This window comes from Seriola lalandi, unplaced genomic scaffold (genome assembly GCF_002814215.2).
Source record: "Seriola lalandi dorsalis isolate HSWRI2012SDOR001 ecotype SW California unplaced genomic scaffold, Sedor1 jcf7180002054572, whole genome shotgun sequence".
NCBI classification, from domain to species: Eukaryota; Metazoa; Chordata; class Actinopteri; order Carangiformes; family Carangidae; genus Seriola; species Seriola lalandi.
Genome location: NW_019525125.1, coordinates 163253 through 190253, shown reverse-complemented (window position 1 = coordinate 190253; position 27001 = coordinate 163253). Strand labels below are relative to the sequence as shown.

General features: G+C 43.2%; 2 protein-coding genes across 4 annotated transcripts in view; both read right to left on the bottom strand.

Annotated features, from left to right (window-relative positions):
* kremen1 (kringle containing transmembrane protein 1) overlaps positions 1–18044 on the bottom strand; it is a 60306-nt gene extending 42262 nt beyond the window's left edge. For both annotated transcript variants that reach the window (XM_023417090.2, XM_023417091.2), the window contains exon 1: positions 17905–18044. In XM_023417090.2, coding sequence (XP_023272858.1) covers positions 17905–17983 — 79 coding nt within the window. In that variant the 5' untranslated portion in view covers positions 17984–18044. The remainder of the gene's footprint in view (positions 1–17904) is intronic.
* A 212-nt stretch (positions 18045–18256) lies between these two features.
* susd2 (sushi domain containing 2) overlaps positions 18257–27001 on the bottom strand; it is a 35152-nt gene continuing 26407 nt past the window's right edge. Inside the window, exons 14-17 of one of the 2 annotated variants that reach the window (XR_015437900.1) lie at positions 23840–23876; positions 23473–23633; positions 19445–19516; positions 18257–18305 (exon numbers count right to left, since the gene is read on the bottom strand). Coding sequence is in view for 1 of the 2 variants with exons in the window: in XM_087176860.1 (XP_087032986.1) it covers positions 23568–23633; positions 23840–23876 (103 nt within the window). In the remaining variant the exon portion in view is untranslated. Of the gene's footprint in view, positions 18306–19444; positions 19517–23472; positions 23634–23839; positions 23877–27001 lie in introns of those variants that run through there. The other variant, XM_087176860.1, reaches the window with a different exon arrangement.

Below are 27001 nucleotides of genomic sequence, written 5' to 3'. Positions count from 1 at the left end.
TCTGTGTGACTGCGCCCCCTGCTGGAGCTCATTCACTCTCTGAGCTGCTTCTAACCTGTCAGTGGGACTCCAGTGCCGTTCCTCTAGTGACATGCAGGCTCAGTGAAGCAGCGGTCACTCTTGGTGCTGATGGTCAACATGTGCTGCTCTCATGTGTTTTCTCAGCTCTGTACAAAAGGCAACCATTCTGCACTGACAACACAGAGCCCCATAGAAAAGCATGCAAAATAATCTTCATCACATCATCATCACCGCTCAACATCCTCATAGTCATCCTAAGTGCCACAGTCATTAATATAATCATCCTGATCATCATAATCATCTTCATTATATCATCTGGAGACAAAAATTGTTATATGCACTTAAAAAGCTGAGAAAATAGAGAAAGGTGGAGTTTACCAGCATTCAGTAGAAAATTGTACTGTTCATGCTGCTATTTCTTTAAGTTGTTTAAGTTGTTTAAGTAAATGTTCTTCGTTATTTTCAACTGTTAGTATTTAATAGTTAATACGAAGCTTTTTGGTGGCGTATCCCTTTAGATCTGTAACACAGGAACAGCACCACCTGGTGGACACACAAAAAAACGACACTTTCTTTTCATTCATCTCTCCACCCATAACACAAGTAAATGAAATCGAAAGTAGATGTGCAGAGTTGATCAGAGCAGAGACAAGACGTTACATTACAGGTTGGGATCTTCACTGAAGAACACAGACTCAGTGGATTGTCGAGAGAAAGTCGCAGGGATTGAACTTTGGTGAGTCTTGTAGCTAATTTAAAGAAATCTGGAAATCAGAGGAAATGGCTGAGAAAGTTGCTCTCTTTGAAAGTTTCCTGAGTTGCCACGTGTGTTCAGAGACTTTCAGAGATCCTGTGTCTCTGAGCTGCAACCACAGCTTCTGTTCAAGATGTGTATAAGAGACAGCCCCTCTCCCATAAGATTGTTTTGTTTTGTTTTTTAAAGTGCCCTCATGCGAGCGAGAAGGTAGATGAAAGTGCACAAAAAAAAGGTTACCAATGTGATGAGAACAGACGCCTCTAACTAGTTAAATCTACGGACAATGACTTCTCAATGGGATTTTACACTCCTCCTTTTAGTTTTAGTCATGCGTTTGTCATAGGTTATAGCCCCAGATAACCAGGCCATAAACCAAGACCTCATTCAGTCCCAAAATAGCCTCTATCGCCACCATTCTTCCTGCGAGAACCCTCCGCTGCACCACCTCCTGAGTTCACTACCACAGTAGCCACAGACCCACAAGACTCCCTGCCAAAGTTGCTGGGTAGCACCTATAAAACATGGCCCCATCTCATTCTAGTGTGGCCCCTATTATTTAGCTCTGTAATGGAAAGAGTCTAATCTTCTGGAGCCAGTGGTGGGCTTAACACGCTGCCAAAAAAAACCCTCTGTTTGAAGTTGCTCGTCACAAAAATGGAAAGCATAAAAGGCCTCTTTTTTTTTTTTTGTTGCCACAAGCTGCTCTCTGGCCCTAAATTTAAGTGTCAGGTCTCGGTGGAGTTTGAAAAATCAATCAGGAAACACACCGAAGCAGATAAAACATCCACCTTGGTAGGATTTCTCATGGTGACCGGGATGATATCTGACAAAAAAACACAGCACAGGCGGAACAAGAGTAGCTTTGGCTCTGTGAGCGGACGAGGATGGAGCGAGGTGGGATGATTCTGAGTTTTGCTTGGCAGACGTTCAGGGAGTGACTGATGGGCTGCAGACTCTAACAGTGACGTATAGGATGTTCAGGGACTCGCCGAAACCCTGGGGGAAAAAGCCACTGGCGAAATGTCGACATCAGGGACCTGCCAGCCAACCTGACATGAGGGCGGATGGGGTGTCGTGTTCAATTACCTCCCCCTGGCACCTCCGCACGGTTTCTCCAAGTCATGCTCAACATCTGCCAAAAAGAGAGGCCATATTTCCAAACAAGATTAAAAGCTTCTTCAACTCTTAACGCCGTCCGTGTTTCTCACAGTTTCACACATACGCACACATGTCCACACAATCACACACCTCTACAAACAATAAGAAGAGAGGGGTTACGGGGGTTAAACAAATAGAAGGGAAATCTCCCGCATACTCAACACATGCCTCTGAAACCTGCTCTAAACCAACTCTGACACTAGAGTAAACAAGAGTTTTGCAGCCAAGAGAAAGCAGGGGCTGTAAGTGAGGGAGGGAGGCAGGGAGGGAGGGAGGGAGGGAGGGAGCCGAGATAGAGAAGCCGAGCTGGGCTGTGGGTGTTCGGTTCAGAGCCTTCCAAGGTGCACAATTAGCGCGCCTGGGATCGATCCATCTTCAATTAAAACCAAACTGCAAATTAGAGCAGAGCATTGAGATTGCAGGAAGGATTGTGAAAGACAAGAGTGATGGCAGGGGAGGCAAAATTAAGCCCAGAAGACAGAAGAGTGGAAAACAGAGAGGCAAACACAGAGTGAGTCAGGGTGGGACAAAGACTGTTTTTATGATCCCGCAGATTGTTAACCCAGCCTCTAATTTTCCCCTTCTTGTGCATAGCGCCAATGAAGTGAACACTTGGCTTATTTCACATTTCCTATGTTATAGACGCGGCCGACAAAGCCCAGGTTTGTGAAAAACTAACAGCAAGCACAAAGTTAGCGTCTCTATTGCCAGGTGTCCGAGTTTTGAAGGTATGCATCTCATTCCAGAGGAGCTCTGTGGCGCAGCTGCGTGCCGGGGCCCTCTTTACCAGCAAACAAACAACCAGTGCAGGTCTTCAGAAACAGAAAAAACATGTCTTGCTAACACATCCGCATATGGGTTCCTCATTGCACGCAGCCTTTGATAACTGAAGGATCTATGGCTTGTGATATGAGACATGATGGTGCACTGTCGCTAATGGCCGCGCGAGCTTTGCATGGGGGTGTTTAAAGCTCTCTCTCTTCCTCCTTGTTTAGCCTGTAAATGGATGGTAAAATGATCCGTCAGTCCACTCGCACTGTCAGATGCCCCGATAAACATAAGCAGTGACAAAACATGCATTAATCTGCGCTCCTGCCCACATCATTCCAGCTCTCTCTCTCTCTTTTTTTTTCCTCCCTCTCCCCTTTCATACTCATACTTCCCCCCAGATGCAGTTACAGTAAGAACCAAAGGGAGCAATTTTCATCAGTAGAGCAGCCGCAGCATTTTAAGATGAATTCGATGTGGAGGGAAGGGAGGACACACACGCACACACGCACACAAACGCACACAAACGCACACACACATACACGCACACACACACATATATAAACATGCACACAGGCTCCTTTGTTCCCTCAGTGGTGGGGCCAGTGTCATTGTGGTGATGCCATTCTCACCCACTCATCACTGTGCTGCAGATATCGCCCACTGAATGTGTGAGCTTACGTGTGTGTGTGTGTGTGTGTGTGCGCGTGCGTGTGTGTGTGTTTAAGTGCACATGTCTGTCAATTCCCCAACTCCTCTCATCACAATGGGCCCGTCTTCTCAAAAGCAGTAATCAATTTGCGGCAGCATTATGTAAGCTGTGCGGCCAGTACGGCTTCAGGCTCGCCTCCTGTCCGCGCTCTCGTAGGACGGTTTCTGCGTTTCATGCTGTTCCAACGATAACATTTAGATTCATGCAGCGATGGACCTAAGATCTCATACACAAGGCCTTGGTCCTGGACATAAAGCCACCTTAAGCTCACATGAGAGCCAGACAGCACCTAAAGGAAAGGTGAACCATGAAACAAACAAAAAAAAAAAAGCAGAGAAGGGATGTCGCTAAACACACCTGTTTTCGATCGTCCTGTTTGTGCTCAGGTTAGCTGGCATCTGAGGAATGTAAATTATATGTGGTTTGGTTTGGGCTGAAGCTCTGTCAGTGCTGTTGCAGGGGATTGTGTGCAACCATTATAGACCCCCCCACTCCACCCTGTCCCAACACACACACACACACACACACACACACACACACACACACACACACACACACACACACTACCTCCCCTGTGTCTTCTTTCTCTCTCAGAGGTCCTGTGTGATTACAGGGTCCAGGGAAGATGAGGTCTGACTTGAATAAATAAAGGTCTCGGGACGAGGGGAGGGAGTGATGTGACCTGCCCTGCTAATACAAAAAAAGGAAAAAAAAAAAGAAAAAAGAAAAAGACACTGCAGCACAAGATCAAAAGCTCTCTGCTCTGTTTCCTGTTTATTCTTAACAGACATGATTATTTCAACAGAGTGATGCCTCATCTTTTTTTCTTTTTTAAGAGGGAATCATAACAAGGCTCGGGGCAAGCAAAGCTGGAGCCATTGTGTGAAGCAGCAGTTTTGCAGATGGCAGTTTTTCTTTCAGTTTTGAGGGTATATGAACATTACAGTATGTGTCGCTTGACTGTACTCCCCTCATGCTTGAGCCCTTTGCTCGAGCAGCCGACGAGGATGCAGCTGTTGCTGAGAAATGTTTTTTTCACAGAACTTTCCGAACACTGTCCAACTTTCTTCTGACAGAGCGCTGTGAGAGTTTTACATTCAGCCCTCCGGTTTTGATGAGTTATATCCTAGTGTGAATTTCCTGCAAGTGGTCAAATGCGACACAAAAATTTAATTTGGGGAATGAGAAAATCAGTGGCATTTCATCAAGGGAGGGGTGGCCCACTCCTCTCTGTTTCAGCCTCAACTGATAGTTCAGGCTGGAGAAACAGGTGATTTTTTTGTCTATCGTCAATCTGTCAGGATACTCTCTCCAGTCCGACTACCGAGGCCGAGGGTCACGTCGGCCTGGGAATCCTGAGCTTTATAGGCAACTTTGAGGCCCCTTGTTAGTAATTGTTCCCCTCAGAAATGGAACAACATAGTTGCTGGATATTGGACTTAAGTTGATCAAACGTCTGAGTGAGGCTTAGAGCCATGTGTTGTGATTAACAGTAACTAAAGCAGAGCGGTGGAGGGTTTTGACCATCCTCTCGGCAGCGCAGAGAACTGGATGGACAGAGAGGTGTACAAAATCAAAGGGGGCAATAATACTTGTACGTTAAATTCTGAGGTTTAAGTAACTTTTACTTGTTGCTTGCTGGCAGCGGCGGATTAACACACCCCATGTGTGGAGCACAAACATGCACCCATCTGCATCCAATGAAACTCCAGCGTGCTCATTTGGTGAGAGTGGCAAACACATCAGAAAAAAGGCCCCGGCATGTTTGTTTTGTCTATCTTTGTAAAATATAGATGGAGGCATCGGCCTGTTCCCTCAGCATTCCTTGGTGAGTTTAGATTTGTTTTTACACTTCTTTGCATCAAGACACTTTTCCCGTAATCTGCTGCCACACCGAATCATGTGAGCTTTGACCACTAAAGTGCACATTCACATCAGTTGTATCAACATGTTTAAATCTTTCTTCTTCTTCTTTTTTTTTTTTTTGCATCATCTTGCCTGAGCGAGCCGGGCAGAACACTGTATCAAATCATAAAAGGTCGTCAGATAAACTGCAACAGAGCGCACTTCCACGGACACAATAGACTGTGACAGAGAGGACCACAGCGTTCAACATTCAACTTTTAACCAGCTACGTCTCCGGTTCCTGATCTTGACGGTGAAAGCGATCCTTTTTCACTGTGGTTTGTGCGGCTGTGGGAAGAGCTGCAGTGCTGGGAACCAGATGGCTCTGGTAAAAAAGACAGGGGTCATCCCACTGGCCTCCCTGAGAAGGGGATCCATTACGGAGGATCTATTGAGGGCCAGCAGATTCTGTTTCATGGCATCGGCCGAGTGTGACCACACCTCTGGCGGCGTTGGTCAAGGGCTGGTGCAACGCAGGCTGCTGCAGACCCGGCCCGCTTTGTGTTCACCTTGGGGAACTGTATTCACCTTCCATACAGGAGAGACAACTAAATCAGGGCCTCTTGGCGACTTGGGTTTCATCCCCTCGGTTCAAGCCTCTTTCAAAGGGCCTTGCATTGCAATGGGATATCACTGGCTCCACGGCTTGAGGGACAAAGGTTTTTTGTGACTGGGATGTTCCTGTGCACTTGTAAAGTAGAGTCTATGAACTGTTTTAGCTCAGTTAACTGTCCCCGAGGTATCGCAGCTTGAGTTAATGCACGTTTATCTCCATCTGCTTTCAGAAATGACCACACTGAAACATGTCGATCAACCTCTGCTCTGCGCTCTCTGATCCGCAGCCCATATCACTGTCACGGCATCTTAGCTCTGCCCACCGGCTTTGTTCCTTTGTTTGCCGTCCACTTAGCTACGTCTGCTCCCCTCCACTTGTCCAAATGTTTGCTCTGTCCACTTAGCCATGTCCACTTGCTTGTCTTTGTCAAATCAGTCCTGTGTGTGGGCGTTTCCTGCAAGGAGGAAAGGCGACAATTTGCCTCTTCGGCCACAAACTGCTGGAGCTGGACACAAACCAGACCCCGGGGCTCAGCAGCAAAATTACTCTCCATTTATTTAAAGTGGTTGCCATTACTCTACCGCAGTGGAGCACAGACCTCAGTGGCCCTGGCCCAACCATAACTGCAGTATAAAAAGAACTAAAGTTCGCCGGACAGGTCATGTCTCACACAGTAGCAATTCAATATCCTCCCGTTATGTTGTTGGTTACGCTTCTCAAAACTCAGAATTGCATGTGACACCACAAAAATACATGGTTGCTTTGAAACTAACCCTGTGGAGATTTTTTTTTTTGCAAAAACACCCCAACCAATCACTGGCGAGATGTTTGGAACATGTTACATGTTTGAATCAAAGAAAGAATAACAGCTAATTTACCTTAATCATACTATGTCAAAGGCTTTATTAATAGTATGTTCAAAAGGAGAAACACAGAGACAGGAAGCCAGACTGGTTTTGGGCTTGCACCAAAACAAATCAAGTCGAAGTCTAATCGCTTTTTTCCTGCTCTCCTTGAAATGCAGAAACAATACACCAGCCAATGAGTGCTGTTCGGGAAGCTGCACTTCCTTTTATCAACACGCCCAGAGCTGATAACACTCTGTTTTGATTTCACGTCATTATATAAATCCAGCACTGAGGCAGAAAGCTATATTTTGTTTAACATTTTCATGCACCAGCCACTTTCTCCCCTTAGGCCTCAGAAACCTCCTTTAAAATTCCATTCTGGGTGAATTAAATTGAGCTCTGATAATGAAAACAATTGTTTGTTTGAGAGTTAATAGAATTCATAGAAGAACATAAGGTTCTATGGTATTTCATTACTGTTCTCCAAGTATTTGATTTACCCCTTTGCCCCGGAGTGTGTTCCAGTTGATGTGCTCTGACCGCCGCGGAGAGCGCCAGAATGTCACTGTCATTGACTGGAGTGGGTCTCCTCATGCATACGCAAATGTCAAGGTACACGAAGAGGCCAAGGGAACACAGCTCACGCAGAGTATTATTAAAAAAACGTGTAAAGGAGGAACAGGGAAGAGAGAGGCGAATCAGTTGCAAGAGGAGGAAGAAAGCTTGGAGAACTATCTAGATGAAAGTCTGAGATGAAAAGAAAAAAAAGTTGTGAAAGAATAAGTAAAGATATTACATTGCTTTGCAGAGCTCCATCCAAAACCAACATGTCACAGCTCATTCAGAAGTATACTCTGTCTGGTCTTGACTGACCCTCTGCGCAACAAAACCTCACAAACCACTATTCTGGCCACATGAGTGCACTCTCCTACCTAAACATTGTTTATCTCTTTCAAGCCTGACAGTTGTGTACAGCCAGCAGCGCCTTGACAGCTTAATTCCATGTTGTCTTACAGGACCGCCTCCGTAGATCAGGGACCAGAGTGACACACTCAACCCTGCACCACTTTGTTTTGGGACGCCCCCTTTCCTTTGCCGCTCTGCGCTTTTACATGACTATCGTATCCGTCATGCCTCATCGCTTCTGAGGGGGGCTACCCAGCTACCCATGCACTGCCATCGCCATCATAGGTCCCAACGCTGGAACCGGCCCGCCTGCTTTGCATGCCGGGTCACCCAGCCAACCGACCGAGCAGGTGGTGATTTGCAAGGTGAGAGAAAAATGAAAGAGTTTCAGTCAGCAACGGAAGTTTAAAAAGAGAAGTGGAGGGAGTGGGGTAACGACGCACAGAGAGAGGTACTTTGATCAAACAATTGTAAGCCTTTGAACACGACAGGACGAGAATCACAGTGGCATGATAATAAGCATGATTGTGTTTATAATAACTAGGTCTGTTTCTCCGTCTTAGCGGTTGGTGGTTTTATGGGCGGTCCAACCCCTTGGCATGGAAGAACAAGGGCGTTGCCCGCAGCTTGACCTTCGCAGGGCACCACCCAGAGGTCAACAGGAAGTAAACGGGCAGCATGCTGACACAGGGGCACACATTTCTGACCCGGAAATTTATTTTTTTCCTCTCCTCTCCTCTTACGTACTGTGAGCCAGGTTCACTTTATGTTCAGTAAATGAGGGAATTCTTCAAAACTTTGGCCTGTTGTCACAAGTCAAGACACGCTGAGTATCATGAGTGTTGGGATATGCAAAAAGGATAATGCTCTGCTCTATTTTCTTCCATTTCAGGCTTCCTATTCTTCGTGTCCGGCTTCTCAATGAGTGCAACGCTCTTTGTCTTCACTGCTATAGTCTGCTACTAGCTAATAGCCGGTGTCACTGTCACTGGAGCAGTAGATCAACTGTGGCTTAGTTTTCAGTCTACCACATTGTCAATAAAGTACCATACAAATGTACAACAATATGTGGGTGATGCTCAGAGGAACAGCTGCTTCCTAGCCTGTTATTACTCTCAGTTTTTCCATGTATGGACGAGCATTTCTTGCGCTATTTATAGGAAGGCTGCAACTAACTTTTTTGTTGATTATTCTGCAGATTTGCTTGTTTTATCCAACCAAAACTAAACCCAAAGCTATTCAATTTACAAAGCTAGCACTGTGAGCTAGCTGCCTAGCTTTCGCGCATGTGTTTCTCCCTGAGTGAGCAGACATTACAGCTAACTAGCATCTCTCCACTGTGAAACCATAGCCCAGTCTGTTGTCGGTCACTTCACACCCAGTGCCAGTTGAAGTCGACATGCGTGGTTGGTTTTTGTTAGTGTGTTCTGTTGTCTTGCTAAGCTTAACCTCCTCTGGCATTCCATTGAAGATTTATGAGGGCTCCACTTGGGCTGGTGTGCACCTGATTATGTACGAACACAACGCAAAGAGGATAGAGACTCACTGGGTTTTACTGTGAAGACAACCAGGAGATACTGACTGAACCTACAGGCAACCTACAGGACTTTTAAAGGAGTATAAAGTTTTAGGAAGATTAGTCCATTCATCAGTTTACACATTATTCCATTGAGTGATGAGGGGGCGGATAGTAAAAGCAACCATGTGTCCCCAGTAGATTGTTCTGTCCTGTGATTGATGCCAACACTTTTGCGCGCCCTTGAGTGAAAGGCAAGGGACTCACTTTATCTCAAAAGTCAGAAAAAAAAGTACAGCGCCTATAAAAGTTATGTTTCCTCCAAGCCAGAGTGTAATCTATTCATGCACATTGTTTTGGTGTGATATGCTAGAGGTATGGAGATACTGGCTTATCCCACTACAATGGTGATAAATGTCACATGGCATGAGAACCTCAAAAGGCCAAAAACATTAATTTTAAAAATCTCAGCAGCAGCTTCTTTTACATTATAAATAAATAATGTTACTCATGATAACCCTCAGACTAATCCACATCTTGTGAACAGTGTCGTCTCTCCGTGCTGGGAGCGTAGACCAAACAGTTCACAAAAAGGCCTCTGAACGATCACGGTTAACCAATTTATTTTTGTCATTTTTTAGCACTACAAATCTACGGTTCATGTTAGATTGAAAGTGCTGCAACCAATACATGTAAATACAGATAACACCGAAACACTGTGTCCAAGTTGAATTATAAGCAACTTAAGTCTGACAATTAAGTAAAATGCATACACTGTGTATACAAAATATAATATGCAGTAAAAAATAATGGTTTGTTTCCACCAATTAGTGGCTACTTTGCCTGCTGTTATAGACACAGTGAGACTGGACAGCTAGAAGTAGAGGGGATGAATACAATATGTGTCTCACTTGAAATAGTTCCACAACAACATTAGCAATACTCTTTTTTACTCTTCTACTAGTCAACTAGTCTCTTGTATATTATTAAAAACACACACAAAACACTATTACATGTGTAACTGTCTCACATTGAAATTACCAAAAATGACGGCCTTGCTAACAGTATGAGTATGATAACAGTACGAGCTATAAACACAACTATGGCATACTTTGACCTTTAAGGTTGATTCGGTGAGTATGTTAGTGAACAGTTGTTTTGATGGTTCGGTCTCCGACACCTCTCGGGGGAAATATCAGTCCGTTTGTCTGCTGTGTGGTGCTGCACAGGTAGCTTCTGCCCGCTATGGCCGAAACAATGTCATAATCTCGCGCAACCTCTTCCACATTACATCGTATCATTTAATTTATTGTTAATATTGATTAATGCAGCTTGCCACAAGGTCCACTTACTGTACCACCCTTTTCTTAGAGATCTTTATTTCACTGTCTTCAGCAGCAGATAACCCTTCATGCTTAAAGCTACAATATACAATTTTTGGAAATCAAGCTAGCACTAGCAAGAAAGGCCCCTCAGCTACATCATGTACGCTTTCTCAGCTAATGGAGAAACTAGGAGCTAGTTTGAAGTTAGAGAAATAATAAACCAGAAGTGCATCCATGAATTGATTTACAGTGTGAGCTCCCACCTCCGACTTTGGCAACAGCAACTGTAAACATTAACATATGTTTTAGAGCATATTTCAACTACAAAATATTACAAAAAAGAAGAGAGGTTTTTAAAATTAATGTTATAATAATGTTCGCAAACACTTTTTCTTGTTAAGTTCACTTAAAAAAGTTGACTGGTCACCCACCCGCTCAATGTCTACTTTTAAATTACTGTAAGTCAAAGTCCTGAGCCTTGATTCAACATAAACCTAAACCCAGGAAAAAGTCAGGACCAAACTTAATCTACTTTGTAAGAATGTCCTCACTCTGAAAGTCTATAACTCCCACTGGTTCCTACAGTCACATCCTTAAGAGTTACTTGGATGTGTATCTCTCATGACACACACACACACACACACACACACACACACACACACACACACACACACACCAATCTACCCCAGTGGTTTGTCTGAACTTGTGTCTGCTATACAGAAGCTCACCAAGGGAGGAAAGGTTTCCATCTCCATCTCTGAACCGGAAAAGCGGGGGGGACCACAGAGCCCACATCTGAGACGCAGACCCCATGCACCCTCTTCCCATAATGCCCTCTGACACTCCCCACAATCAGCACGGAGGGTTTACCCGCACATCGAAAGCCCTTATGTTAAACTCTTTAAGAACCCGCTGTCTCTCCTCAAACCAACACTCCATCGCGATCACCTCTGCCAGCACAAGCTCGTGTTTCTTCAAACGGCTGAAGATGGTCTGTTATTATCTTTCCAGGCAGACGAGTATCTCTCCCTCACACACACACACACACACACACACACACCCACACACACACACACACACACACTTACCCTCACAAAGAACCCTCTGTCTCTGGGGTTACAAAGGCTGATGTGACCCAATCATAAACTGCACTGTATGGACTGCGTTTACAAGTTAAGAGTGGATCAAGTTGAGGCAGATATGGTGACAGGAAAGGCGGGGGGGGGGGTTAGATGAGAGATGGACGTGAGACCTCGCAGTTTGACACTTGACGTGGCCCTTTAAAATCTGGAGCAGGAAGGTTGGAAGTTTATAGACTGCAGATGGTTAGAGCTGGCTCACATTTGAACTTTACTCAAACACACACATGTAGCGCTGAAGTTATTAGCTGATGAAATCTGTTGAGTGACAGAGAATTAACCATCAATTCTAAAAGTGAAAATTTCTGACATTTGTTGTATTCGGCTTCGTAAATATGAGAGTTTGCTGCTGTTTACGTTGAACATGTTTGTGGTTTGGACTGTTTGTTGGTGAAAACAAGCAATTTGAAGATTTTACCTCAGGTAATTTTAACATCTACAATTCCAAACTTTCCAAACGCGTGATATGATCAAAAGCTCCAGACAACCTGCTCAATGGACCTTGTGGTGTGCTACTTTTCTCAGCTGCTGTTTCCAGGGACAAGATCAGGTCGAACTTCAACAGATTACATTTACATTAACTCATGTGGCAGACATGAAGTGAAGGAGATCACAAAAGCGTCAGTGCAGTAGGAGACCTTGGTGTGAGGACCAAGTACTACATCTTTTTAAAAAGTGCAAGGATATCAGGTGAAGAAGTGCACCCAAAGTGTATACTAAGCTCTAGTTAGGCATGTTAGAGTGTTGAGGAGAGGAGGTGCTCTCAGAAGAGACTTCAAGGGATTCTTGAAGATAGACATGGACGCCCCTGCTCTGATAGCGTTCAGTAGCTTGTTCCACCATCGGTGAACCACAGACGAGAACAGTCTGGACTGAGACCGTCTTGTGTGCAGGGATGGCAAAGCCAGACGACATTCCTTGGAGGAACGCAGCAGCCAAGAAGGATGATTGATATGATTGAGTTAAAATAGAAAGGTGCAGACTCAGAAGTCACTCTAAAGGCAGCATTGGTGACTGCAATTCGATTTGAGCAGCCATGGGTAGCCAGTGTAGGTCGATGAGTAGCGAGTGACATCCTGGATTTCAGTAACTGATAGGGAAAACAACTCTTAGCTGCAGTCCCACACACATGTAGGTAAATCCAGAAGCAGAAATATCCACATAAAAATGCGAAACCAGAAACCTGGACTTGCACACGTGGAAACGTTGAAAAGCACCTGGCATCTTTTCCCCTGCTACAGGTGAAAATATACACGCACAATAACACAGTTTTTCACTCTGACTTAACGTAAAGCCTAACACCTGAAAATAACAAAACCCATAGACTCCCATCAATCACACACCAACCTATAGTGAACACAGAAGCTGCATGACTGTTGCCAGGACCAAGAAACTCAAATCCAAACCTCTGTGAGAGCTACTGTTCAGGAGTTTGTGCAGCATTTTAAACCACGCTCTGGCCACTTCGCCTCGTCCGCTGCGCCCCGTTCCGTCTGCGGCTGAGTGCGCCGGATCTGACAAAGCCCAGGCCAACATCGTGCCCTGCTGGACAGTGATCAGACGGGGAGCAGGAAAAAGGGAGGGTTGCCAGATGAAACAAAGGGTTGCCAGTTTATGCAGCAGCTTATATGCATGTCAGGCTACAAAGAGAAATCCCAACACACGCTGTCCTTCATCCACCCATCACTCTATTTGGTGCCTGCACTGCTTCAAGGAAGGGGAAGGAGAAAAAAAAGCACCAGTGGTGAATGAGAGTAAAAAGCTCAAATATCTCCAGTCCGGTCTATAAGTAATCTCTCTGCTTCACCTGCGGCAAGTTAGTTTGATAAGGCACCTCAATGCTCTGAAATCAGCATTTGCAAATCTTCCCAGTGTGGCCTTGCGAGTTATTTTCATGCATGTCTAGTTATAACTACGGGCTCGGCAAAGACTTCAGATGAAAAGAAAGCCCATAAGGCACCTCTCGGCTCCTCCGATCAGTCCAAGATTCAGTTGGTTGAGCACAGCCTGATACTAACCTGATGTTTTCTTCATCCGGCCTTATTTCTGACAGCTCTGTCTTCTGTGATCACGTAATGAGCGTGCATTCCATATTGCCAAAATGTCACAGCGTGCCCTTTTCAGGCCTCTGCTCGACACAACCAAAGCAAACTGCTTTCCTTTAAAAGGCAAAAGAGAGAAAGTCCAGTGATACACAGGTTGTGACTTTATCATGTTGCCCTTATTCACTACTATAAAAAGAGGGATGGGATAGATCAACTATTGCTAACCTTAAAATCAAGGCAATGCACTTTTGCAATCCCTTGTCACAGATTGCATATTTGAGTATTTGAATTTACATTTTCAGATTCTTCCACTTGAATAATTTCCACAGGACTGAGGAGGTAAAATTATACAGAATTTCACAAGAAAATGGCAAAGATTAGAGAGCAATAGTTCGCCTTTTTGGGAAATACGCTTATCAGCTTTCAGGCAGAGAGTCTGAGAGTTAGATGAGTAGATTCATATCTGTCCATTTAATATGAAGTTACAGTCAGCAGCCAGTTAGTTTGGATTAGGATAAAGGCTGGAAACAGGGGGAAACAGCTCGGGCTGTGATGGACTATTGTAGTTTTTACACTCTGATCTGAGTATAGATGAAACAAACAGGATATAATGTGTTAATTAGTGAGCTCTAGGGGATGGAGAAGGAGGGTTTTGTTACCTTTGGACAGAGCCAGGTTAGGTGTTTCCCCCTGTTCTAGCCTTAATCATCCCCCGACCCCCAGGTGGAGAACCACTAAGATAGATTATAGGTTATCCGTGCATGTACTAGCAGGAAAACAGCTTGCTCGTCCTGCTGGTGAATTTAAAAAGGATCACTTTAACGGTGAGCCATCTCACACTCCAACAGCAACACTGGCAGCTTCTTCGGAAAGCTGCCTCGACCTCCATTTAAAAAAAAAACAAAAAAAAAAAACATGACGCATCACTTAAATAAACAAAAGACATACATGTGGATGCGTGGTGCGGTGTGGGTCTCTCACCACCGGCTTCACCACTGGCCCACATCACATAACACTGTTTACAGATACCAGGAACACCAAGAACAAAATAATTCCCCTGCTGATTAACCAGCTCAAGCTTGTTCACGACGGCAACGCGATTAGCTACATTATTACCGGCTTACAGAGCGACTCAATTACGTCTCATCTTGACAGCTCTGACAGCATTCAGCTTCCACTTGTGTGTACGTTTGTGTGAAGGGCCTAAGCAGCTGCCAAGTGAGCAAAGACAGGCCGCAGTCAGACACAACAGCATGTGGGAGTCTGGATGAGTTTCTTTATAAAGCCTCTGAGTTCAGGTGGACGAGGAATCATACACATTATGGATAAGAGCTAACACTCTATACTGGGAGTGTAAATTGTGTGCTGCATGGAATAAGAGCCCACTCTCATATGATAGGTTGCATAAAGGCACTTACTAACACATAATCTTTAAAGGTGTCATATTGTGAGTTGTCCATGTTGTTTGATTATAGATCAGGTCAAGGTTCTGTATTAATACTGTGAAAGTATCAAAGCCTCAGTCCACAGAGAAATATACAACAGCCTGTTTTCAGAAACTGAGCCTTAAAACGAGCCGTCAGGACTTCTGTAACTTTGTGATGTCACAACAAATCAGTCACTGCTCTCAGCCATGCTCCAAGTCCAGCCCACCCAGACCCACCACCCAACCTTGCAGGATTTGGTTTCTCTGAGTGTTTTACCTGAAATCTGCTTTATTTTTATTTGATCACTCAGAAAACAGTCGGCCAATCAGAAGAGAGGCTCAGAGCCTTCTGTTGTTGCTACAGCTCCAGAGAGAAACCACAAATATATCTTCTTATGGAAAAGGGAAAATATAAATATGGGACCTTTAACCCTTAGCTACATTTTCACTCTTTTACTCTGCAAGAATGTGTGTAAACATGTCTGTGTGTGTGTGTGTGTGTGTGTGTGTGTGTGTGTGTGTGTGTGTGTGTGTGTGTGTGTGTGTGCGCACAACACACCTCTGCTTTTAATACGACTCTGCTTGATGCAATGCTGCAGTTTGCCAGGACAGTGAAAGCAATCCAGCATAATTGTTTTTGACGCTCTGTCACAAACGCAACAGTGGCTTTGCTTTCTGCAGAGCATTAATTAATAAGCAGCTGTATGACCCAGCTGTAGCAGTTAAAGGAAAATTCGAGTGTGTAAGAATTCACATTTGCACATGCACAGATTTTTTTTTACTTCTTAATAACATCACAGACGTGCCCTGGATTCTTCTGACAGAGACGTTCACGTTCACCAAAATCTCTCTCTCTCTCAACGATGCTGAACCTCCAGAAAAACACGAGGCGTTATTTAAGCAGCTCATCATGTCCACATCAACTGTTTCAGTGCAGTCCATGCTGCTTGCTTCAGTGTGTCCACTTTCCCTCAGCATGCCCTGAGGTCTCCACATTTCCCAGCATCGGCATGAACATGTTGCATCAAACATCAACTTCATCTCCTCTGACACACTTGTCTTGATGAGCATACGCAGAAAACCCTTGTCCTCTCACTCTGGGGATCAGGGTGGGGGGGTCAGGGTTGGGGGTGGGGGTGCTTGACAGTGAAAATCCACTCACATTTAAACATGTAAGGCCACCTTTCTTGCTATTAAACTGTGGTGGTTCCAGACAATTCGCAATTAAACAGAGGTTGTCAGAAAAATACACCACTGAGCAACAGAAAGCTAAACTGACAACTGTGTCAGTGCAGAGTTGTTTTAAGGTGGAGCTTTTTTTTTCTCCTTTAGGTGTTGTTGGGTTTCATGTGCACTTTGACCTTTTAATTGCAGTCCAAACGTATTAGGAGCATCTGACCAAAACACAGCAAATTGAGCATGTAACAGTCACTCCTTGCATTTCCAGCTAGAGACTGAAATTATTGTTTTACTGTACAGTAAATATGGCACAGCTGACTTCAACTAAACTTGGTCTTTTTTTTTTTTCTTCTTTTCTCCTCAGTGTTATGAGGGGGAATACCATTGCTTTAAATACTTTGTTAATACATAGGTACACATGGGAGTACTTACGCACTAGCCCAGATGGTGGACCCTCTAATTTGAAATCCAAGGGTATAATTAAGAGACAAAAAAATTAAAAAGGAAAGCATGAGGATTTGCTGCTTCGACATGAAACGCGGCGCAAATTACAGCAAAGCTGAAGCTCGGTTTGTGTGGTCATCATTATTAGATATTCACATTAAAAACAAAATATTCTCCGGGAAGTCAGCTTTGAACGGGGATCCGGCTGTAACTTTGAAGTTCTGTAGATAGACGCAAGCATACCCCTGAGAATTAGTCTGAACTTGATGGCGAATTAAATGGATGATATCAGATGACTGAGCTGAGGGTTTCAAGATTATTTCGGGGGGGGGGGGGGGGGGGCTGCATAGTGTCTGTGCGGGTCAATTAAAGACACAATAGCCGGTGATGCATGGCTGTGATATTACGAAGGAGATCAAAAGAGAATAAACATTTTCTGCTATTGCCTTTTAAAATGAGATAAATCAAACACGAATGTGATTGCGAGGCTGAAAGCAGCTGATGCAGGACAGGTAAACACATCATAGCGCAGGATGCGTCGTGGAGAGCGGCGCGTAAAAACTGCTGGTTTGGGTTAAAAGACCCTGATTCTCTTCCCTTGTTTAAAGTCGATACGTGACTTTTAAGAAAGCATAACAAGCCTTTCCCAGATTTACACGGACCCGCATTTGGTATGATGTTGCCGCGGGACTCTACAGGTCCGGGGACAGATGTGTTTACCCTGTAGGTGTGGAGGTCACAGTGAAATATCTGATCAGCCCAGTCTCCCTGCTCACATCACCTCACTCTCCCGACTTTAAACTAGATAACGACACCACTATTTCCCCCTTTTGTTTTTTTCTTTTGTTTTGTTTTTGTTTTTGTTTTTGTTTTTTGCTTTGGCACCACTCTGTAAAAACTACAGTTTAAAGACAACGTGCAGTTCGGAAAACAGTGTCGTAGTGGGATTTGGACCAATGCGATAAACTATGAATGGAGTTAAAGCGACTGCGATCTATGACATATTCGATACCAAACAAGGAAAAATCACTATAACATTAAAATAAACGCACTTTCGGGTGTGTGTTGTGCAGTTTCTGATGGGTCAAAAGCTCGTCCGGTGCGCAAAACAGCAACTTTCGGGGACGCTGCCGCACATTTATCGGGAACACATCCTCAGAAAAAAAAAAAGAAAAGGCGAGCAGAAAAGTTTTGCTTACCGGTTTCGAAAGGATTTAAAGCTGCGGAGGAAATAAACCCAGCGAGGAGAAGAGCAGAGGTGATTGTCCAGGAATCCATCGCGTGTTTTCAGAGTCTGAACCGGCTCTCAGGTGAAGTGCAGCCTGACGGACGGATGCGCAGACCGGCGGGGTGGTGGACTGACTGCCTGACTGCCTGGCTGGCTGTCTGTCTGTCTGTCTGTCTGTCTGTCTGTCTGCCTGGCTGTCTGTCCGGATCTGTGCAGGAGTCGCACTTTGGCCCGCGTTAAAAGTCCCTGAACTTCAAGGCAGGTCCCACAACTACTACAACACTGACACCGCAATAGACGGGACCAGATAGTAGAGAAGCAGGGATCCTGTTTCCAACCCATGTGACAGGAAATAGGGGCAATAGATTCAACCTGCAGAGAGAAAAGAGGAAGGAGGGGAGAGGAGGAGGGAGGGAGGGAGGGAGGAAAGGAGGGTGGCGGTGCTGGGGTTGGAGGGTGGACTCCGTGGTGCAATGAGCAGCAGGTTGAGTTTAGGAGACACTGATTCCCCCTTTTTAAAGATTATACCCTGCACAGTAATAACTTGATAATAAGTTTCATATCACAGCAAAACTCAACAACAGGCAGGAATGTTTTGAGAAAATTACTTCAGGGGATTAAAAAAAAAAAAACTACCTTTAAGCATTATCATGCATTTCCTGTGACTAGATGCCACTGGAGATCAGAGAGCCATAAACCATGACAGTTCACTGTAAACATGCTGGCCTACCAGAGACACACAATAAGAGCTCTGTCTTGGTTTTTATTCTGGGGTCTAAATGTAATTGCGGGTGGTGGTGGTGGTGTGGGGGTCTATTACATTTGGAAACCCCTGGGCTGTGTCATACACATGGATTTGCACATGATCCTGCAGGAGCAGTGGTTACAGTGTGCAGCACAAAGGCAGGTTAATTAAGATTTGGATGGGGCGGGGGAAATTATTTCACTTGTCAAGGATTTCTTCCACTTTTTGTTCCTGTTGCTGAAGCCGAGATAAAAACAAAACAAAAAAAACAAAAAAAAAACAAAACATTTGATGTCTTCTTCTATTTGTCTGCCTTTATCTCACATTTGAGAAATAGAAAAATCTGCTTTGTCCCCATGGGCACAATCTGGGGAATCAAAGACTTCTTTCTTTGTGTGAACTTTAGTTGTTTATGGCCACAGTTTGTTATTCGATTTTTTTTTATCCACACAAATTAGTGTTTTTTTTCCCCCCTAAACTGAGTTGCATAAATAAAATGAGTAGATAATATTTACATTTTAATTTTAAGGCTGGTGATGTTTCTGCAGAAATGTTCTTCCTGAAGGAAACTCAACAGATTAGAAGATAAACTCAGTACTCCATGTACTGCATGAATCTTCACATTGTCTCCATTAAAGCTTTTTCTTATCTCATTCAGTGGATAGAAACAGGTGCACAGAGTGTGTGTGAGTGTGTGTGTGTGTGTGTGTGTGTGTGTGTGTGTGTGTGTGTGTGTGTGTGTGAGTCCACTGTCAGCGCCTCTCACCTTCAGACAGGCGAGCTGGTCTTCAGTGTCAAACAGCACCCTCTTGTGTTTCACTGCGAGCATCATGCAGCACTGGGAAGAAGTGGCCAAGACAAAAAAGCAGCCTAAAAATAGAAAGTCCAGTATGATCTCACCACTCTCCAAGAAGAAAAGCCCAACATTTATTTTGCCAAAACCGACAGGGTTGAGACGGGGTGCACTGGGAAAGTAATCGAAAGTGATCTAGCATGACGTGTGCCCTTTTGAGAAATGTAGCTGTGTGGCCTTCAGATAGTGACTGGTAAAAAAAAACTTCACTTATATCACAGTGAAAGACTGAGATTTATTATGATTTATCCAAACTCACAGTTTACTATGGCTATGACTGAGATGTCTAACCTTTCCAACACTGTATGACAGCTGGTTTTCAGTCTCTATTAACCAAGTTCTGTGCTTTAATACGGTTCTTACACTGGACATTTACTTTGTAGCTATGGTTAGTTGCAGAACATATGATACATTTAGAAAATATGATAATTTTTCTAAATATTAAACTACTTATCAGAGCAGAGTTGAAACTGAGTTAGCTACAACACTGATATGTTTCTAACACATTTATGCGTCACCATGTAGTACCATCAATAATCTAGTATCACTCAGAGAGGCCATACTAAATTATTACTTTGACTGGCCCCAGGGTCGCCCATCTGATAAGACTTTTGCTTTTAGAAAGTGTTTGGAACCAAAATAGTCAGACATTCTGTCACTGTGTTACTTATGGGTAGAATTGGAGTGAAAATAAATGATTCCTCTTCTTGCTGGGGACGCCCGGGAACACCCTCAAGGACCACTGGGCACCTACGGACTCCACTTCAACAACCACTGACTTACATTAGGCTGATAATACTTTTGACAGGCTGCAACTAACAATTATTTTTTATTAGCAATTATTTAATCTAACAATTATTTTCTTTCTTTTTTTCAACAGCGGTGTTTTTATATTTTGTGTGAGCAACAGGCCCCAAACACCCAGACAGACTCAGTTTACTATCACAGGAGACTAAGAAAACAATTGAAGATTCTCAACTGATTGATCGATTATCAAAATGCAGATTCATCATATGTTGATCAATTATTCAACTAATCATTGCAGTTCTTTACTTTTGTACTTTTAAGTAAGACTTTGAATGTAGAGCCACTTATTCCTGATTATTTTCACATTGAGGTTGCATTGCTTTTACTTGATTACAGGACTTGAATACATCTTCCACCCCAGATCGTTATCATTATTTAGTGATGGGACATGTTATGAGCATGTGCTCACACAGTCTTCGTTTTCTCAGACTTAAATAAAAACTACTGTGTCCGTATGAAAATGAACCTGAATTGGACTCCTGTCATTACCTCCCATCTCCCCCTCGGCTATCAGTCCGTGATGCTGTGCAGTTGTGGGAGCAAGGCTTCCTTTGTCCTCTTTGTCTGTCTCTTTCTGTCTGTGTGTGTGTGTGTGTGTGTGTGTGTGTGTGTGTGTGTGTGTGTGTGTGTGTGTGTGTGTGAGATCACATGTTGGGCTTGTCTGTACACGCTGCCTGGCCACATTCCTTGTGGTCTGCTGAAGTTACTGTAATTCTGCTCTGTCTTTTTGCTCTCTCCAGATAAAACTTGGCACTTCCACACATGAAATTCACACTTTATTTGTTTGGCATTTTGCCTTTTTAGACTCAGATTCAATCGTTTTTCATTATAGGTCGAGGAGATCAGATAACTAGTATCCAAAGCTCCTCACAGGACCACGTGTGTAGCTTTTTTCTTTTTTTTTTTTTTAGCATAGGTGGCCACAGTGAGAGCTGAGCCCCCTCACCTCACCCCTGCCGGTGTGTAACCCGCCTGTTGAGTTATGCAAGACGGAGGCTGGAGGTCACAGCAAGAATAATCCACTGAGATATATTAGAAAGTACTCTGGCATCCCTGACCTGCCTGCCAATGGGAAGTTATGCATAGTTGAATTAAAGTTGGCCCAGATGCTTTGAATTCACAAATTCAGGAGCCAAGACTGTGTCATGTCCTTGTTCTCTCTCGGGTAAACACGAGTGCCGAGAATTTTAATGCCATATTTCTCTCCTTCGTGGTCAAAACCATTTCTCCTTCTAGGCTTTTGTTCTTGGCTTTGCGAGAGAATCTGTCATTGTATTGTACCATGAAAAAAAAGCAACTTTTTTTTTTTTTTTTTATATGTCGTTCCAATTCATCTAAGAGAGAGCAGAAAATTTGGAGGTTCACTTAACTCAGATTTATTGAATAAAAAAACCAAAACAAACATATTTCGTCACTTTCCTTTGCTTCATCGGTATCTAGCCGTGCAGATTGTTTTTGTGTTTATTATTCCAGAGTTCTGAGCCATTGACATTTCTGCTACCACTTCAGTTCAATGAACGGTGAACGTTTTTCAAGATAATCCACAGACCTCGCTGTGAGCAGTGTTCATGCTAAATCAATTAATCCTTTTGAGTCACACTTCAACCAAAAACAACAAAGTTCCAGCTTGTCAAATGTTATGATGTGCTGCTTTTCTTTGTCTCATACGTTAGTGCACCAAATATATTTGGGTTCTGGGCTGTTGCTTGGTCAGAATAATCTGAATATGTCACATTGGACTCGAGGAAAATGGCATTTTATCACAATCTTCTGACAAAACAGTTGCTAGAAAAATACTTGGCAGGGTGAAAATAAAAATAACCATAGAAAGCAGTTCCAAAGAAAACTGCTCACAGACCATTGCTCTGTGTATTACTCAGAGAAACCGGGGTATTTTTTCTGCAAAAGCTGTTGAAGACAAATCAACAGTGACATGGATTTCTGTCCAGTAGCAATGTTGGGAAGATAGCAGGAGGAAATGTCAACACCTAAGCACATAAAAACCAAAACTATACGTACATGAAGAAAATTGCTCTGTTGTAATTTGGTGAATCAATCCTTTAAAGGTCCAATATTTTACCCTTTTGAAGTGTTGATCCATAAGAAGATACATTTATGGTTTTAAAGACCAAAAACCAGGAAGAGACGAGGCTCTGAACCCCTCTCCTGATTGGCTCACTGTTTTCTGAGTGATCAAATAAAAATTAAGCAGATTTCAGGTAAACCAAAGCAAAATCCCGCAAGGTTGGACGGTGGGACCAGGTGGGCTTGGTTTGGGGCACGGCTGAGATCGATGACTGCTTTGTTGTGACATCACAAAGCTGAGGCTCAGTTTCTGAATACAGGCATTTCTCTGTGGACTGAGCGCTTTGATACTTTCACAGTATTTATATAGAAGACCTGCTTTATAAACAAAAGAGACACGGAAATCTCACTTTATACACTATGGGATCTTTTTAGCTAGTAAGATTAGCATGTTCCAGTGGGTACACACTTCTGAGGCAAAATTTCAGGGGGCTGGGGAAATGTGTCTTGCACCCTAAGTTCTTTTTTGGTTTTAGCAGCAACATGACAAGAAGAAGAGGATGATGATGATTGTGTCTCCCTCTTTGACATCACCACTGAGTCAGTGTTTGCTGTCAGAACCATTTTCCTCAGTGCCAAAATAATCTCTGCCATCACTTGGCTCATTAGATTAATTGAAAACAAAAGACACTGGCACACACACACACACTGACGCAAAACTTCTTGTGTCTGCCCCCATGGGGGACACAGTGAGTCAACGCGATTACTCAACCGAAACATCTGGTTGTTGTCTGAAGCCTGTGCGGCTCGGCCAACACCCCTCACGCAGCCACATCAGTGTCTATATGATCCACATCATTAGTGGTCGCACACCACAACACAACACACATTATGGCGTCGCTCTCTGACCCCAGCAAAGCTCCGCTGAAGTGGGCTCCCCATGATGAATGACTGCCTCTGGCTCTATCAATACCAGTAACATCTATACCCCAACCCCCCCTCCCACACACACACACACACACACACACACACACACACACACCTGCGTAGGCCCCTGAGCTTACCCGTGTTCAAAGCCAAGATAAAAGGTAAAGTTTACATCCAGCCACCTGCATGTAACCAGCAGCCACTGTAGCACCGCAGCCCCGACTCCTCCGCTGACACACACAGCTGTCATCCGTCTTCTGCTCGGCCTCCTGGGTCTCTAATTAGGCTCCGGGTGGGTGACACCCTCTGGAATGTTTATTGTAACATTGCTGAGGTTTTTCTCCTTTAAAAAAAAAAAAAGAGACAAAAAGAGAAATAGAAATAATAGAGAACAGACTCACGAGCAGAGAAAAGATGAGACGGGGTGGGATGGGACATGTTTCTGTACACACTAAGAGATTTATGGGATGAAATTGTTTTAAATAGGTGCATTAAAGTTTATTACAAAATGCGTCTGATGCTATATTTCATATTGTACATTGTACTCACCAGGTAGTTGCAGAGATCTGGAGACACGCTGACAAATCTACTACAAAATCCAACAGGAAAGAAACACGGTCAGTTTATCCAGATTATCTAAACTTTATTTAAGTAAGAGACTGAGACCTTAGCTTAACTTGGTGAATAAACAGATGATAATGATGGTCAGATCTATGAAAATAATAACAGTAATAGTAATAAATTTGACTTATCCTCTTATACGAGCACAGACGAGCATGACCATGACCATGTGAAATATGGAAAGACAATAATAATGCAATGCAGAAGTATCCTTTAAGACGGCAGCCTGCATGGGTCGATGTGATAATTTTATATTTGGACATTTGCATTGATGGTTTTGTTCGTCCAGTTTGAAAAGAGGAGTAAACTATCAGCACATAATGAGGATGACTGGTAGAGCATGAACCCAGTAGCAATCTTTTAACCACAGTGGACGCCGGCCATTTATGTCTCTTGCGTCTTGTCCGTCAGCCTCAAAGGGCAAAAATACTGAAGGCCTCAAAAGTTTCAAAACCAAACCAGAAACCAAACTTAAAGCATCCTTGGTCCCTGAAAACCAGAGCCTGGTTCCTGCATAAGTGATCATTCCATTTTTGGTAAATCCTATAAAAATGACTGATTTATTGGGTGATGTGGTAAACTCTATTTGCAGTTGGGTGGCAGAGTAGGAGTAGAAAAATAATGATTTAAAAACAAAAAAGTTAAACATAATTTATTGGTTGTGGTTCAATCAATTAGATTTCTTTGTGAATATCTTTAAACCCCTATGGAGTGTTCCTCTGAGAAGTCTACACAAGCAAACAAAAACTAAATAGATACAAATTAAAATTTAGTCACAGAATCCAACACTACATGTTAAATACTTTGGTACAAAATCACCAAATCTATGAATATCTTCAAAGTAGAATTTTTTAAAGCAGTTTGAAGTGATTTATTCACCAGCAGGGAGCTCTGAAACAAGTTGTAAACACAACACTGCCATATTATCACCTTATAAAGTTGTTGTTGGGAAGGTTTTCAAAATTAGCATTAATGTGGAGCCATGGTTCTGCCCAGCTGATGGATTTAATTTATTTATTATCCCTTTAGCTCCATTTCCCAAATCCTTAAGGATATAAATGGCTCTTTGGCTTTATTTTCACCAGATAGTTGCTATAGTTGCTAAGTAAAGTGGGTTTATCAGAGCTTTTCCACTGACAACAGCTGCGTGCTGCGGCTGGAAAATGGCTCCATGGAAGTGAAACCATTAAAACCAAAACAATAAGCTGAAAGATGCTAAAATCCTCCATAAAGCCGAGGCGAACGGCAAAATTAGTATTATGGTTCATCCCTACGAGCGACCCCTTTCACATTACATGCAGACATTTCATCCATTTTCAATACAAAAATATTGATTAGTGCAGCTTTAAACTACCCTCAGATGTGCAAGTGATCGATTAGTGTCACACGTTTAAGTCTACCACTTGATATGTGGTCTATCGCAGTTTTGGAAAATGTAGTCACTCAGTCTTACCTGATACTAATATTGTGGACAAAAATGAGCATTTTTTTTTTCTTTTTTTGACGTATCCCTCACTGATAAGGACATCATGGCTAACAGCATCACTATCGTCAATCTTTGTATTAACTTGTCTCAGATCAGAAAGAACCAGAATGCTGTTGGCCAGCGATGCTACACTTCCCGCCATGAAACATTGCCCCCCCCCACAGTGCAAGGGTTTGTGGGAGTCATCCTGAGATGAAGCTCTGTTGTGGGCTGACAATGACTCACACTCAAGAAGAGCTGCTAATGGTAAAGGAGCATCGGTTCTATTTCATTGCTACTTGAAGAGCGATACAGAGTAGAGAAGACGAAGCTTGAATGGGACCTCTAAAAAAAAAAAAAAAAACATTGTTATAAGCTTTCTCCACTCGGATCTTAAATTTCTACTTGGAAATAGTTGGTCCTGGAAAACTCCTGGGATTTCTTGTTTTGCCAAAACAGAACAAATAAAATGATCTGAAAGTTTTCTTTACATTTGGAAGTGTTCATTTTCTTTTGTGGCTGGTCTGAGGCTGCTCTTCAAAGGACTGTAGAAAGTGGTCACCACACTGAATCAACCTCAATCCAAATGCTCCCTTCGAGCACAAACAACTCCAGGGGGGTTTAGCATTGTGGGGCATATTGAGGCCAGACTTGTTTTTACACTGTAGCTCTTTTTGATTTCCATGTAATATTCGACAACATTGCAAACATCCTCTGATGGGTGTCTTTCTTTTTTTGTGTGTGTGTGTGTGTGTGTTTCATCCATTCAAAGAATGCAATGCGAGAACCACAATCCACCATATGCAAAGTGTAAACTGCTGATGAGAAACACACTTCGAGGATGCAAACTGTGGTATGGCTACTTTGTTTACAAGAGTTTAACAAAAAGAAGATGAAAAGCGTCTTGACGTCATATTTCATTTCTGGAGATAAACATTTTGTAGGCAAGTGAAAACAGAAACACAGTTCTATAGTGTCAAATATCTATAGTGGCACAAAGTGACGTGATCTGAGCTTCAGGCCGCAGAATGTAGGAACAAACATATATGCTTGCAGGTTTACGGTTTCAAGATATAAACAAGGCAATCCCCTGCACAGTCGCTGCTAATACACCATGTTGTGCTGATGTTTGGCAGGGCTCCCGCTACATCTCAGTCCCAATTATGAACTGAAACTAGTCAGGGTAAACTGTGCCCTCTATGTGCCCTTCTAACACTCAATTCAGAAAGCATGACAAATTCTTTCCTGCGAATCATAGTGAAACTGAGGGAAAAGAAAGTTGGAAGATTTGAGGTTGCATGCAGAGAATGAGATTGTGCTGCACAGTACAGTACAGTACACTGCTGTTTGTATTTGTATTTGACACATTTGTTTTTAATCAGTGGTCTTAAGAAAAATGTTTTCTTTTTTTTTAACAACGCTGCACATTAGCCATGGTTACCGAATTACCTCGAAAGGAATAGTTTGATATATTGGTTTGTTTTCCTGCTGAGACTTGGGAGGATTAGCAAAATCAATCTCCAGTATTAACTAAAACATACAAAGAAACAAACGAAAACAACAAACAACATTGACAAAAATGGCAAAATGCTGTTTTATATGTGTGTTTGTGTGTGTGTGTGGGC